Source organism: Salmo trutta, chromosome 23 (assembly GCF_901001165.1).
Source record: "Salmo trutta chromosome 23, fSalTru1.1, whole genome shotgun sequence".
Classification (NCBI taxonomy): domain Eukaryota; kingdom Metazoa; phylum Chordata; class Actinopteri; order Salmoniformes; family Salmonidae; genus Salmo; species Salmo trutta.
In genome coordinates, this window is record NC_042979.1 from 17,912,643 (window position 1) to 17,926,922 (window position 14,280).

Below are 14,280 nucleotides of genomic sequence, written 5' to 3' on the forward strand. Positions count from 1 at the left end.
CCATCCCCCCTTTTATTTCCGGAAGTGTGTTACAGACCATTTACCGTAACTGTCCACATTGATCATCACAGAAAGAATTGTCTACTCTTTCAAATTGAAGAATTATCAGCTGTGCGAGATAGAACTCTACGTTCCATTTCGTGAAAGTATTTTCGTGAAAAAATGTGTACTCAAACGAAGGCTGCTGCTCTCATTGCGAACATTCCAGAGGCAGAAATCGACCCGACTGGTGTGTTCAAATACGTTCTCATTCGAGTACACAGTAAAGAAGACGGCGACGACTCGAGCGTAGATATTGTACGTGGATATGCCTGGGCCGAATATCATGGTAAGAGGTCCAATATTGTCATGTTTTTGTCTTTCAGAGTTGGCTAGCTAGCTAGCTGCTGTATGATTCATGTCCATGTTACTGTCAAATTCTACATAGCCTCGTAGCTACTCATACTGTACTGATGCTTACGAGCCAGTAGGTGGGGCCTTTGTCACTGAAAAATGCCAGAGCGGTCGGTATTGGTTTGCCTCCACTGTACAGCAAAATAATTACACAATTTGACTAGTTTTCTTTGCACGTCACAGTGCTTTTGAAATATGTTGTATTTTGAGTGTATTTCAAGAGCTTTGTTCTTAAACTTTGAGTACAGCACTGATCTTGTGTTTATGTCACGGCAGCGGATATCTATGACAAGGTAGCAGAGGAGCTTGAGAAAGGAGGGCACCTAGACTGTGAATGTATTGGAGGAGGAAGGATTAAGCACGACTGCCAGTCAAAGAAGATCCACGTCTATGGCTACTCCATGGTAAGAGAATGCAAAATAATGTTATTTCAGTGGAACTCATGTACACCTATTGATTGGGTCTTCTAGTACATTTGTGACCATATCAATTCATCCACATATTATATACCAACATTTTTGATACATTTTCTAATATTGTAAGACTGATATTGCATCTCTTAAGTTTTGTTATTTCCTAGCGGCCAAGTTATCCTCTCAATTGCCTTATTGTTGTTTGCAGGGCTTTGGCAAAGCAAATCATGCTGTTTCCACAGAGAAACTGAAGGTGCGCTACCCTAAATACGAGATCACCTGGGCTGATGAGGGATACTAACCTACACTGGACCCAACTTGGTCTTGGTTCAGGCCTAACTCCTTTCTGTGTCAATAAGTGTGGGCCAATAGTACACAGCAGAACCTCAGTGGCATCACATTATGTGAGATCTGAAGACAAACCTGTCAGTACAAAGCTGAAACTGGGACTAAGACTGACACAGTACCAAGTTGCTGACTAATATAGCCAGAACAACAGTGCTTGATTTTCTATTTTGTTTCAGTGAAACAATAGATGGAAAACATATTACTTAACAGAAATCTTTTTATGTTTAAACATAAAATGAATAAATGTTTACGTTGATTTAATAAATGGTAATGTATGCTTTATTAACATGAAATCATGTACCTAAGGATATTTACATCATACAATACTGGTACCTGAAAAGGATAAAGTATGAAATTCCATCTCCGGTCATGGAATCATAAAACCATTATCATGTTGAGTAATGTCGAATTCAAAACACAGGGGAAGTAACACACTCCATCTTTCAAAATAATTCCATCCGGTTTCAGAACAGAAAAACTCCTCTGTCATTACTTTTGTCTACTTTATCGCACTGTGCATCTATCTAAATAAAGTTAATGTTTTGTCAGCCAGTTAACTTTAAACTGCTGATCAACTGCTACGTGGGTAATGTGGGTATCAAATAAGGTCAGATGAACTCGGTGATCTGAAATGCATTAACCTCCGATGTTGCCATACAGCTTCCATGCAGCTGTGCCAAATAATGTTAGGCATGTAAGAGCTGTCACACTACCACATACAGTAGTATGTGTTAGAGGTCGACCGATTATGATTTTAACGCCAATACCGATTATTGTAGGGCCAAAAAAAATCCGATACCGATGAATCGCCGATTTGTGTATATATATATATTTGTAATAAATTATAGTTACAACAATACTGAATGAACAATGAACACTTATTTTAACTTAATATAATACATAAAATCCATTTAGTCTAAAATAAATAATGAAACGTTCAATTTGGTTTAAATAATGCAAAAACGGTGTTGGAGAAGAAAGTGAAAGTGCAATATGTGCCATGTAAAAAAGCTAACGTTTAAGTTCCTTGCTCAGAACATATGAAAGCTGGTGGTTCCTTTTAACATGAGTCTTCAATATTCCCAGTTAAGAAGTTTTAGGTTGTAGTTATTATAGGAATTATAGGACTATTTCTCTCTACCATTTGTATTTCATATACCTTTGACTATTGGATGTTCTTATAGGAACTTTAGTATTGTCAGCCTAATCTCAGGAGTTGATAGGCTTGAAGTCATAAACAGCGCTGTGCATCCCAGCATTGCGAAGAGCTGCTGTTTGAATGAATGCTTACGAGCCTGCTGCTGCCTACCACCGCTCAGTCAGACTGCTCTATCAAATCATATACTTAATTATAATATAATAAACACACAGAAATATGCACCTTTGGTCATTAATATGGTCAAATCTGGAAACTCTCATTTAGAGAAAAAAAAAGTTGATTCTTTCAGTGAAATACGGAACCGTTCCGTATTTTATCAAATGGGTGGCAACCCTGTCTAAATATTATGTTTACATTGCACAACCTTCAATGTTATGTCATCATTTTTTAAAATTCTGGTAAATTAATTACGGTCTTTGTTAGGAATAAATGGCATTTCAACAGTTCGCAACGAGCCAGGCGGCCCAAACTGCTGCATATACCCTGACTCTGCTTGCACTGAACGCAAGAGAAGTGACACAATTTCCCTAGTTAATATTGCCTGCTAACATGAATTTACTTTAACTACATATGCAGGTTTAAATAAATACACTTGTGTATTGATTTTAAGAAAGGCTTTGATGTTTATGGTTAGATACATTATTGCAACGATTGTGCATTTTTCACGAATGCGCTTTTGTTAAATCATCAAGTTGAAGTAGGCTGTGATTTGATGATAAATTAAAAGGCACCGCATTGATTATATTCAACGCAGAACAAGCTAGTTAACCTAGTAATATCAACAACCATGTGTAGTTAACTAGTGATTATGTGAAGATTGATTGTTTTTTATAAGTTTAATGCTAGCTAGCAACTTACCTTGGCTCCTTGCAGCCACAGGGTCCTTTTGATGCTGCACTCCCGTAACAGGTGGTCAGCCTGCCACGCAGTCTCCTCGTGGATTGCAATGTAATCGGCCATAATCGGCGTTCAAAAAGGCTGATTACCGATTGTTATGAAAACTTGAAATCGGCCCTAATTAATCGGCCATGGCGATTAATCGGTCCACCTCTAGTATGTGTATATAAAAATATACAGAATACTGCAAGTCTACACTCAAATCAAGGACCTAAAATATACACCCTTGATAAAGATGAGCAAAAATGACAGTATAAAATAAATAATTAAAATACTGAGGTATATTGTATGATAAAAAAAGTTCTTACATTTTATACTAATACAATTGCTCAGAGAAATAAATGTTTAACAAATCCTATATTTTTTTTCAAAAAGGTAGGCATCAAAATGATTGACACTAGAAGTCTTCTCGGATCCATCTGTACCCAAATACCCGAGACCTGATCCGGGACCCGAGTGGGTCCGGATCCAAAATTCTAAGGGCGCTTTCACATATCCCCACATATCCCACGTAGAACTTTTTTGCCCCTTGTAAACAAGCTAGCTCGCTATCGTCATGTAGAATGTGCGTCTTGCTAATCACACACTGAAAATGTTATTTTCAGATCTTGTGAAATCAAAACGTATTCTGTAGAATTCTCACAAACGCTACAGGAAACTTAACCAGGGTACCGAATTTCATGTGAAAACGCCCTAAATAATGTCATGGGTAGGATCTGATATGATTGTCACGGGTCTCGGGTATGTGTAATTTTAACTGACTTGTCCAGAAGGACCCGTACAGATACAAACAACTGCCGCAGTAGAGCGAGAGAGAGGCATTTTTATAATTTACGTTGGTGCTCTTGCTTTTCATGAGAGTGGCACAATTAGCTTGTTGTTGGCCAATCATAAGTCATCAAAGCAGCAATCAGAACTCCATGTTCATGTCGTCTGACCAAAGCACCGGTTCCAATCCAAGTGCCAATGCTGTTTAGCAAACTCCAGGCGTTTACATTTACGATGTTGACTAGCTAAGCTCATGCGTAGGAACACGTCAGGTTGGTTCATGGTAGTGACGAAAGTGAAGGCAGACTCTCCCAGCAATGCTGTAATGGTGTCCCATGATGAAACAGTCCTCTCCATCCTGCCGAATGCATCTCAAATACTTCCTCTGGGACCCAGGTATCAAATCATACAGTACATTGAATCAATAAAAAATGCTTGGTTCTCTGATCTTACTGCCCTTGTCCGACTACCTTATACAGACAGCAGTTTTACTGTCAAGGGTTAGCAAGTGTGCCACACTGTGCCCCTCCCCCAGTACAATATAATGTTTTAGATAACCAAATAACAAAGGTTAGATTTATCATTAGGCTTCACAGGGCTGTGGCCTGCCCCATTGTAGGCCTCTGTGTATAGGGAGGGCACCCATCAGGCGGTGGTGTTGGCATCCTGAGAGCATCAGCGTGCGTGGCTGGAGGCCACCTCTTCCTAGGTCGCATCCCCACCTCCTTCCAGATCCACCTCCACTCCCAACGCGCTGAGGGTTGCCATGGAGACGTGGCTATAGACTAGCTGCAGTTCCTGGACTGTGACCTGCCTTGTGAGTCTCTCTTTCAGTATTTTGATTCCTCTGTTTCTCTTATTATTCTCTTAGATTTGTTAATCTGTGTCAGTGTTTTAACATCACTTTGAGATTGAAGAGGTGACTCGTTTAACTCTGTTTCTCTCTCTCCCTCTATCTCTCTTTCAATCTCTACCTCTACCTGCCTCTACATCCCTCTGTTTTCAGTGCCAGGGGTTACTGGAGTGTAACAGGGAAGGCTGTGTGGAGGAGCGTCAGGTCTGTGACGGCACTGATGACTATGGTGATCGAACTGATGAGAAGAATTCTGGTGAGATACACCTTATTCCAACCCTCTTCCACTATTTTCATGAACAATTAAATCATGTATTAATGTTATGTATTAGAAGTAGATTAAGAACGTAGAGTGCAACAAATGACCAGCGAGGATGTGCAGGATTGCACTGGATTTGTTACCAAGTGTTGCCCACTTGTATGTGTCTGTGTTTTTAGAAGGCTACTGGGGCTGTGACTTTGAGAACAGAGTGTGTGTGACTGGGACCTGAGGACTATCTCCACTGGTCTGAAGTGGACATGGAGCAATTAGGCCAACATCTCCATGACACACCCTCTCAAAGAACCCAGGAGAGACCACTCCACCAACACTGCATAAGGTAAAAGCTCAATGTCACTATAGAACATCATTGTCCTGTGCTGATTTCATTTCTCAATGAGATGTCTTCAATTTGTATTGTTGTCCTGAATGTCACTTCCTGTATGTCACTGTACCTGAAGGGGGTTGAAATCTGATTGGACATCCTTTCAAAGCCCTCTTCTATAACCCACCAATAGCACACATCCGTGCAAGATATTCACTAAGGCAAAGGCGCCACTTTGGTTTTAGAAGTGGAGGGGACATAACCTGGTGGGGGGTGTGGGGGACCTCCCCCAGAATGTTTTTGTCCATTCTGTATACTTCTGGCCCTTCTTTGGACACTGTGTTAACAACCCTCCAGACGAGCTTCAATGCCATACAACTCTCCTTCCGTGGCCTCCAACTGCTCTTAAATACAAGTAAAACTAAATGCATGCTCTTCAACCGATCGCTGCCTGCACCTGCCAGCCCGTCCAGCATCACTACTCTGGACAGTTCTGACTTAGAATATGTAGACAACTACAAATACTTAGGTGTCTGGTTAGACTGTAAACTCTCCTTCCAGACTCACATCAATCATCTCCAATCCAAAGTTAAATCTAGAATTGGCTTCCTATTTCACAACAAAGCATCCTTCACTCATGCTGCCAAACATACCCTTGTAAAACTGACCATCCTACCGATTCTCGACTTCGGCGATGTAATTTACAAAGTAGCCTCCAATACCCTACTCAATAAATTGGATGCAGTCTATCACAGTGCCATCTGTTTTGTCACCAAAGCCCCATATACTACCACCACTGCGACCTGTACGCTCTCATTGGCTGGCCCTCGCTTCATACCTGTCGCCAAACCCACTGGCTCCAGGTCATCTACAAGACCCTGCTAGGTAAAGTCCCCCCTTATCTCAGCTCGCTGGTCACCATAGCAGCACCCACCTGTAGCACGCGCTCCAGCAGGTATATCTCTCTGGTCACCCCCAAAGCCAATTCCTCCCTCGGCCGCTTCTCCTTCCAGTTCTCTGCTGCCAATGACTGGAACTGTCACGTCCTGACCAGTAATAGGGGTTATTTGTTATTATAGTTTGGTCAGGACGTGGCAGGGGGTATTTGTTTTATGTGGTTCGGGGGTTGTGTGTATGTAGAGGGGTGTTGTATTTATGTGTTCCGGGATTTTTGGTGTATGTTCTTGTTTTGGTATTCTAGGTTTTCTATGTTGTGCATTTCTTTGTTGGCCGGGTGTGGCTCTCAATCAGGAACAGCTGTACATCGTTGTTTCTGATTGAGAGTCATACTTAGGGAGCTTGTTTTCACCTGTCTGTTTGTGGGTAGTTGTTTTTGCATTGCTTTCGTGTATAGCCTGCGAAACTGTTGGACTGTCGTTTCTTTGTTTATAGTTTTTTTCGTGTTCACTTTAATAAATAAATATGATGAGCACGCAACCCGCAGCGCCTTGGTCTAATTCCTACGACAGCCGTGACAGAACTACCCACCAAACTCAGACCAAGCAGCGGAGGAACAAGGAAGAAGGATGGACATGGGCGGAGATGAGGATGAGCATTTCCAAGGCTATGGAGGAGTTAAGTAAGCCTGAGAGGCAGCCCCAGAATTTTTTTGGCTAGGTCAGGTGGCTAGGTCAGGTGACAGACCGGAGCCAAATCCACATGCTTTTGTCACACAACCATTGACTGGACAGGTCCCGGGCTTTGGGGTAATGCGTACTGTGGCGAGGCCAAGTATTTTCAGGCCGGTGTGTGCAGTGCCAGCGGCCCGCATTTGCCAGGGGGAAGTGAGCACTCAGCCAGTACGGGCGGTGCCAGTCCTGCGCTCGAGACCGCCAGTGCGTCTCTACGGTCTTTCTCACATTGAGGGAGAGGTTGTTTTCCTGGCACCACACTGCCAGGTCTCTGACCTCCTCCCTATAGGCTGTCTCATCGTTGTCGGTGATGTGTGTTGTCAGCAAACTTAATGATGGAGTTATGCTTGGCCATGCAGTTGTGGGTGAACAGGGAGTACAGGAGGGGACTAAGCACACACCCCTGAGGGGCCCCAGTTTTGAGGATCAGCGTGGCAGATTTGTTGTTGCCTACCCTTACCCCCTGGGGGATGGCCGTCAGGAAGTCCAGGATCCAGTTGCAGGGAGGTGTTTAGTCCCAGGATTTTCAGCTTAGTGATGAGCGTTTTGCGTTATGTGAATTGGAGTGGGTCTAGGGTTTCCGGAATGATGGTGTTGAATTGAGCCATGACCAGCCTTTCAAAGCACTTCATGGCTACCAATGTGAGTGCTACGGGTTGGTAGTCATTTAGGCAGGTTACCTTTGCTTTCTTGGGCACATGGACTATGGTGGTTGGCTTGAAACATGTAGGTATTACAGACTCGGTCAGGGAGAGGTTGAAAATGTCAGTGAAGACACTTGTCAGTTGGTCGGCGCATGCTCACAGTAAACGTCCTGGTAATCCTTCTGGCCTTGTGAATGTTGACCTGTTTTTGCTCACATCGGTTACGGAGAGCGTGATCACACAGTCATCCGGAACAGCTGGACCTCTCATGCATGCTTCAGTGTTGCATGCCTAAAAGCGAGCATAAAAGGAATTTCGCTTGTCTGGTAGGCTCATGTCACTGGGAAGCTCGTGGCTGGGTTTCCCTTTGTAGTCAGTAATAGTTTTCAAGCCCTGCCACATCTGACGAGCGTCAGAGCCAGTGTAGTAGGATTCAATCTTAGTCCTGTATTGATGCTTTGCCTGTTTGATGGTTCGTCTGAGGGCATACCGGGATTTCTTATAAGCATCCGGATTAGTGTCTCGCTCCTTGAAAGCGGCAGCTCTAGCCTTTAGCTCGTTGCGGATGTTGCCTGTAATCCATGGCTTCTGGTTGGGATATGTACAAACAGACACTTTGAGGACGACGTCCTTGGTTCACTTATTTATGAAGCCATTGACTGAGGTGGTATACTCCTCAATGCCATTAGATGAATCGGAAAACCTGGCCAGCTCTATATTATCCGTGTCGTCGTTCAGCCATGACTCTGTGAAACATAAGATATTACAGTTTTTAATGTCCCTTTGGTAGGATAGTGTCGATCGTAGATCATCCATTTTATTTTCCAGTGATTCCACATTGGCCAATAGAACGGAATGCAGAGGCAGTTTACCCACTCGCCGATGAATTCTCACAAGGCACCCCGACCTCCGCCCCCTGTATTTCTGTCTTTTCTTCACGCGAATGACGGGGATTTGGGCCTGGTCTCGGGGAAGCAGTATATCCTTTCCGTCGGACTCATAGAATTTTTTTTTTAATTTAAAGACCACAAATATGGTAAAATCATGATTTTAAAGTGTTTGGTGCCTGCGTTTTTACATATTACCTGCAAAAGTTCTGTGCCCCCACCCCCAACTCTGCAGTTATAATACAAGTCTACTGCTAATGTGTTTACACAATTCCAACATAATCCAAAGGATGGCAGCCTAAAATTCAAATTCTGCTATATTGCATGTAACTAGAACATTCATTTGTGGTTTAGGCTGCCATCGTTTAGATTGTTTTGGAACTGCACAATGCTCGCAGCATGACTAGTTCAAATGTATTTTGCAGTAATGTGACCAACATCAACATGAGGCTTTTTTTTAATTGCCAATCAAATATTGGACATGGTTTATGAAATCATTGTAACATAATGATACAAATACTTTTTCCACTTTTTTTCTTTATGGAAAATTACCATATAGTTATGCACTTGTAATTTGTACTTGCTAATAGAATTGTATAAATATTAACACCATATTCCATGAGTTTACTGACCAGAATCCATTGAATTAATATTGAGAAGTGTTAATTATTTGGCGTCAGGAGAGCACAGCACATGGAAAAAAGCAGTGAGATATGCAACATAGCGTTATGTTTCTGCAAAATGTTCACTGCTAGCGTGCGAGAGTCTTTCACGGCTGTTTGAAGGAGCGGACCAAAATGCAGCGTGTTCGTAGTTCCACATATTTATTAGATGTGAAACTGAATGCAATACATAAATAACTTGAATATACAAAAAAAACGTGACGCAGAGAGGAAAACACACTACTCAAAAGATAATAACCCACAAACAACAATGAGGAAAAACCCCTACTTAAATATGATCTCTAATCAGAGGCAATGAGGATCAGCTGCCTCCAATTAGAGATCAACCCAAAACAATCCCAACATAGAAATAGAAAAACTAGAACTAAAACATAGAAATAGAACAATCCAAAACACCCCCTGTCACGCCCTACCCAACTATAGAAAATGACATCTTACTAGGGTCAGGACATGACAGTCTTCAGGGCTGAAGTGTCTTCAGGGCTGAGCCATGGATGTTCTGAATGTCTGGTGACGTCCCTGGGCTAAAGATCCCTTGACATGCCATAGGCCTTTTTAAGTCCCGTCTTGGGACTGTTGAATTTGTAGAGCGCATCACAATCATCACACTGCTATTCATCCTCTTTTACCACATCACCAAATATTTTCCAAACATTACTTTTCTAGCCCTCCCTTCTCTTTATTTTCAACTCTCTGTTACCAGCTTTTGTCTTATTGAATTAAACTTCGATAAGGTCCTTTTTTCGTTAACTTTGGCTGCCCGTTCCCAAAAGCATTATTTGGCGTGTGTACAGTTAAGCCCTGAAGTTTTATTTAGAATTCAAGGCACACTTAACCAGCATGGCTACCACAGAATTCTGCAGCAATATGCCATCCCATCTGGTTTGCACTTAGTGGAACTATCGTTTGTTTTTCAACAGGACAATGACCCAACACACCTCCAGGCTTTGCAAGGGCTATTTACCAAGAAGGAGAGTGATGGAGTGCTGCATCAGATGACCTGGCCTCCACAATGACCCAACCTCAACCCAATTGAGATGGTTTGGGATTAGTTGGACCGCAGAGTGGAAAAGCAGCCAACAAGGAAAAGCAGCCAACAAGTGCTCAGCATATGTGGGATATACAGTTGAAGTCGTAAGTTTACATACACCTTAGCCAAATACATTTAAACTCAGTCTTTCACAATTCCTGACATTTAATCCTAGTAAAAATTCCCTGTCTTAGGTCAGTTAGGATCACCACTTTATTTTAAGAATGTGAAATGTCAGAATAATAGTAGAGAGAATGATTTATTTCAGCTTTTATTTCTTTCATCACATTACCAATGAGTCAGAAGTTTACATACACTCAATTAGTATTTGGCAGCATTGCCTTTAAATTGTTTAACTAGGGTCAAACGTTTCGGGTAGCCTTCCACAAGCTTCCCACAAAAAGTTGGGTGAATTTTGGCCCATTCATCCTGACAGAGCTGGTATAACGGAGTCAGGTTTATAGGCCTCCATGCTCGCACACGCTTTTTCAGTTCTGCCCACAAATTTTCTATAGGATTGAGGTCAGGGCTTTGTGATGGCCACTCCAATACCTTGACTTTGTTGTCCTTAAGCCATTTTGCCACAACTTTGGAAGTATGCTCGGGGTCATTGACCATTTGGAAGAACCATTTGCGACCAAGCTTTAACATCCTGACTGATGTCTTGAGATGTTGTATCCACATAATTTTCCTGCCTCATGATGCCATCTGTTTTGTGAAGTGCACCAGTCCTTCCTGCAGCAAAGCACCCACACAACATGATGCTGCCACCCCTGTGCTTCACAGTTGGGATGGTGTTCTTCAGCTTATTATGGCCAAACAGTTCTATTTTTGTTTCATCATACCAGAAGACATTTCTCCAACAAATACGATCTTTGTCCCCATGTGTAGTTGCAAACCGTAGTCTGGCTTTTTATTTGCGGTTTTGGAGCAGTGGCTTCTTCCTTGCAGAGCGGCCTTTCAGGTTATGTCAATATAGGACTCGTTTTACTGTGGATATAGATATCTTTGTACCTGTTTCCTCCAGCATCTTCACAAGGTCCTTTGCTGTTGTTCTGGGATTGATTTTCACTTTTCGCACCAAAGTACATTCATCTCTAGGAGACAGAATGCGTCTCCTTCCTGAGCGGTATGACGGCTATGTGGTCCCATGATGTTTATACATGCGTACTATTGTTTGTACAGATGAACGTGGTACCTTCAGGCGTTTGGAAAATGCTCCCAAGGATGAACCAGACTTGTGGAGGTCTTGGCTGATTTATTTAGATTTTCCCATGATGTCAAGCAAAGAGGAACAGAGTTTGAAGGTAGGCCTTGAAATACATCCACAGGTACACCTCCAATTGACTCAAATGATGTCTTCTGATCCCTCCTGTCTCAGCCTCCAGTATTTATGCTGCAGTAGTTTATGTGTCGGGGGGCTAGGGTCAGTCTGTGACATCTGGAGTATTCTCTTGTCTTATCCGGTGTCCTGTGTGAATGTAAATATGCTCTCTCTAATTCTCTCTTTCTCTCTTTCTTTCTTTCTCTCGGAGGACCTGAGCCCTAGGACCATGCCTCAGGACTACCTGGCATGATGACTCCTTGCTGTCCCCAGTCCACCTGGCCATGCTGCTGCTCCAGTTTCAACTGTTCTGCCTGCGGCTACGGAACCCTGACCTGTTCACCGGACGTGCTTGTTGCACCCTCGACAACTACTATGATTATTATTATTTGACCATGCTGGTCATTTACGAACATTTTAACATCTTGACCATGTTCTGTTATAATATCCACCCGGCACAGCCAGAAGAGGACTGGCCACCCCTCATAGCCTGGTTCCTCTCTAGGTTTCTTCCTAGGTTTTTGGCCTTTCTCAGGAGTTTTTCCTAGGGAGTTTTTCCCAGCCACCGTGCTTCTTTCACATGCATTGCTTGCTGTTTGGGGTTTTAGGCTGGGTTTCTGTACAGCACTTTGAGATTTCAGCTGATGTACGAAGGGCTATATAAATAAATTTTATTTGATTTGAATTAGCCTATCAGAAGCTTCTAAGCCATGATATATTTTTTTGAATTTTCCAAGCTGTTTAAAGGCACAGTCAACTTAGTGTATGTAAACTTCTGACCCACTGGAATTGTGATACAGTGAATTATAAGTTGAATAATCTGTCTGTAAACAATTGTTGGAAAAATAACTTGTGTCATGCACAAAGTAGATGTCCTAACCGATTTGCCAAAACTATTACTTATTAACAAGAAATGTGTAGTTGTTGAAAAACAAGTTTTAATGACTCCAACCTAAGTGTATGTAAACTTCCGACTTCAACTGTATTCCAGGTGAAGCTGGTTGAGAGAATGCCAAGAGTGTGCAAAGCTGTCATCAAGGCAAAGGGTGGCTACTTTGAAGATTCTAAAATCGAAAATCTATTTTGATTTGTTTAACATTTTTGGTTACTACATGATTATTGTGTTACGTGTTGTTTCATAGTTTTGATGTCTTCACTATTATTCTATAATGTAGAAAATACTAAACATAAAGAAAAACCCTTGAATGAGTTGGTGTGTCCAAACTTTTGCCTGGTACTGTACCTTTCTGGATTTTTTTAAGGTACTGTTTCTCTTTCTTCAACCCGTCCGCCACCCACCTGCCCTTCATCCACACAATATTTAATGACCCTAAACCTATCAACCCAGTGGATATAACCACGGGGACTGCGGGTTATTAGTCAACCTGGGCATCACCACTGCACAGCAGCCCATTACCCATTGTTCTGATGGATCCCAATGTACTCATCTTCCTGCTGTATAACGATAGCTCATAAACTGTTAGGTTGGATGCAGTACCCGAGGCAAGCCAGCAAGCCCCGCAAATGAGCCATGCCAATGTGGAGTAAAAGGTAAGGGATTTGTGTCGCGTATTATGGGATGAGTAACAAAAGTGTGGGTGTTTTTATCCTAGGCCAAATGAATCAATGGTTGGCTAAGGCTATTATAATTAACCTATTTAGTTTTTGAAAAACGACTATTTAACATTACAGGCTATTATGCAGTTATTAAATTACAGCATGACAAATATTATATTATTCATTCAGATGTTAATACCCCCTCTCTATACCGAGTTTGCCCTAGCAGCTGGCAGGTCAGCAGCCAGCCTTGCAGAACAGAGAGGATGAGACTGGAGGAGGGCTGCTGGGAAGAGTGGATGGATTGACAGAAAGGCCTGAGCTGGAGACTGCATCTGTTGAGCAGAACTTCAGACACTTCTCCAACCCCTAAGTGAATTGTTAGACTAAAAGACCTCTTTTTGAACTTGGAACTTTGACATGTTTGAAGAGCTTGATCTGCTGAAGAATCTCTTTGCTCTGATTGAATAGCACATTGCCCATAGGGATTTGATCTATCAATACAGCAGTGGAGTCTAAACTCTGGAGAACTGGCTGGGCTGGGCTGGCTGACTGGCTGCAACCTGGTCTTAGAGCATTTCATATTATTCTGTATTTAAATCCGAGACACACCATTTAGCATATGTTACGTTTCTGTCACGGTTGTCGTAAGGAGAAGCGGACCAAAGTGCAGCGTGTGTGTCGTTCCACATTTTATTTACACTGTGAAACTATGCAATACATACACATAAACTAAAGAACAAAACAATAAACCGTGACACTGAGGTGAAACATACACTACTCAAAAATAATCTCCCACAAACCCAGGTGGAAGAAACCCCTACTTAAGTATGATCTCCAATTAGAGACAACGAAGACCAGCTGCCTCTAATTGGAGATCATCCCAAACAAACCCCAACATAGAAATACAAAACTAGAACCTGACAACATAGAAATAGAAAACATAGGAAAAAAAACTGTCACGCCCTGACCTACTCTATCATAGAAAATAACATCTTTGTATGGTCAGGGCGTGACATTTTCATATGGTATGTATTAATTTGTGGTTGATCAAGACCTATTTCATATGATATATGATGCATTACAATTCATATTATATGCTACAAATT

General features: G+C 42.1%; 1 protein-coding gene and 1 long non-coding RNA gene across 2 annotated transcripts; both read left to right on the forward strand.

Moving 5' to 3' along the window:
• Positions 1-2: 2 nt before the first annotated feature.
• On the forward strand, positions 3-1,415 carry LOC115159513 (14 kDa phosphohistidine phosphatase). The gene is made up of 3 exons (XM_029709307.1): positions 3-328; positions 670-797; positions 1,015-1,415. The coding sequence occupies exons 1-3, from the start codon at positions 163-165 to the stop codon at positions 1,105-1,107; spliced, it is 387 nt and encodes a 128-aa protein (XP_029565167.1). The 5' UTR covers positions 3-162; the 3' UTR covers positions 1,108-1,415.
• A 2,330-nt stretch (positions 1,416-3,745) lies between these two features.
• Positions 3,746-10,216, forward strand: LOC115160219 (uncharacterized). Its single transcript, XR_003869039.1, has 4 exons — positions 3,746-4,795; positions 4,985-5,087; positions 5,270-5,430; positions 10,181-10,216. It is a non-coding gene; the product is annotated as an uncharacterized LOC115160219 (long non-coding RNA).
• Positions 10,217-14,280: the final 4,064 nt, after the last annotated feature.

Excerpts from the sequence above, each read along its gene's own strand:
- LOC115159513 (XM_029709307.1), top strand. The coding sequence starts at position 163 with ATGTGTACTCAAACGAAGGCTGCTGCTCTCATTGCGAACATTCCAGAG. Across the intron at positions 329-669 it reads TGCCTGGGCCGAATATCATG|CGGATATCTATGACAAGGTA; the intron begins GTAAGAGGTCCA and ends ATGTCACGGCAG. Across the intron at positions 798-1,014 it reads ACGTCTATGGCTACTCCATG|GGCTTTGGCAAAGCAAATCA; the intron begins GTAAGAGAATGC and ends TGTTGTTTGCAG.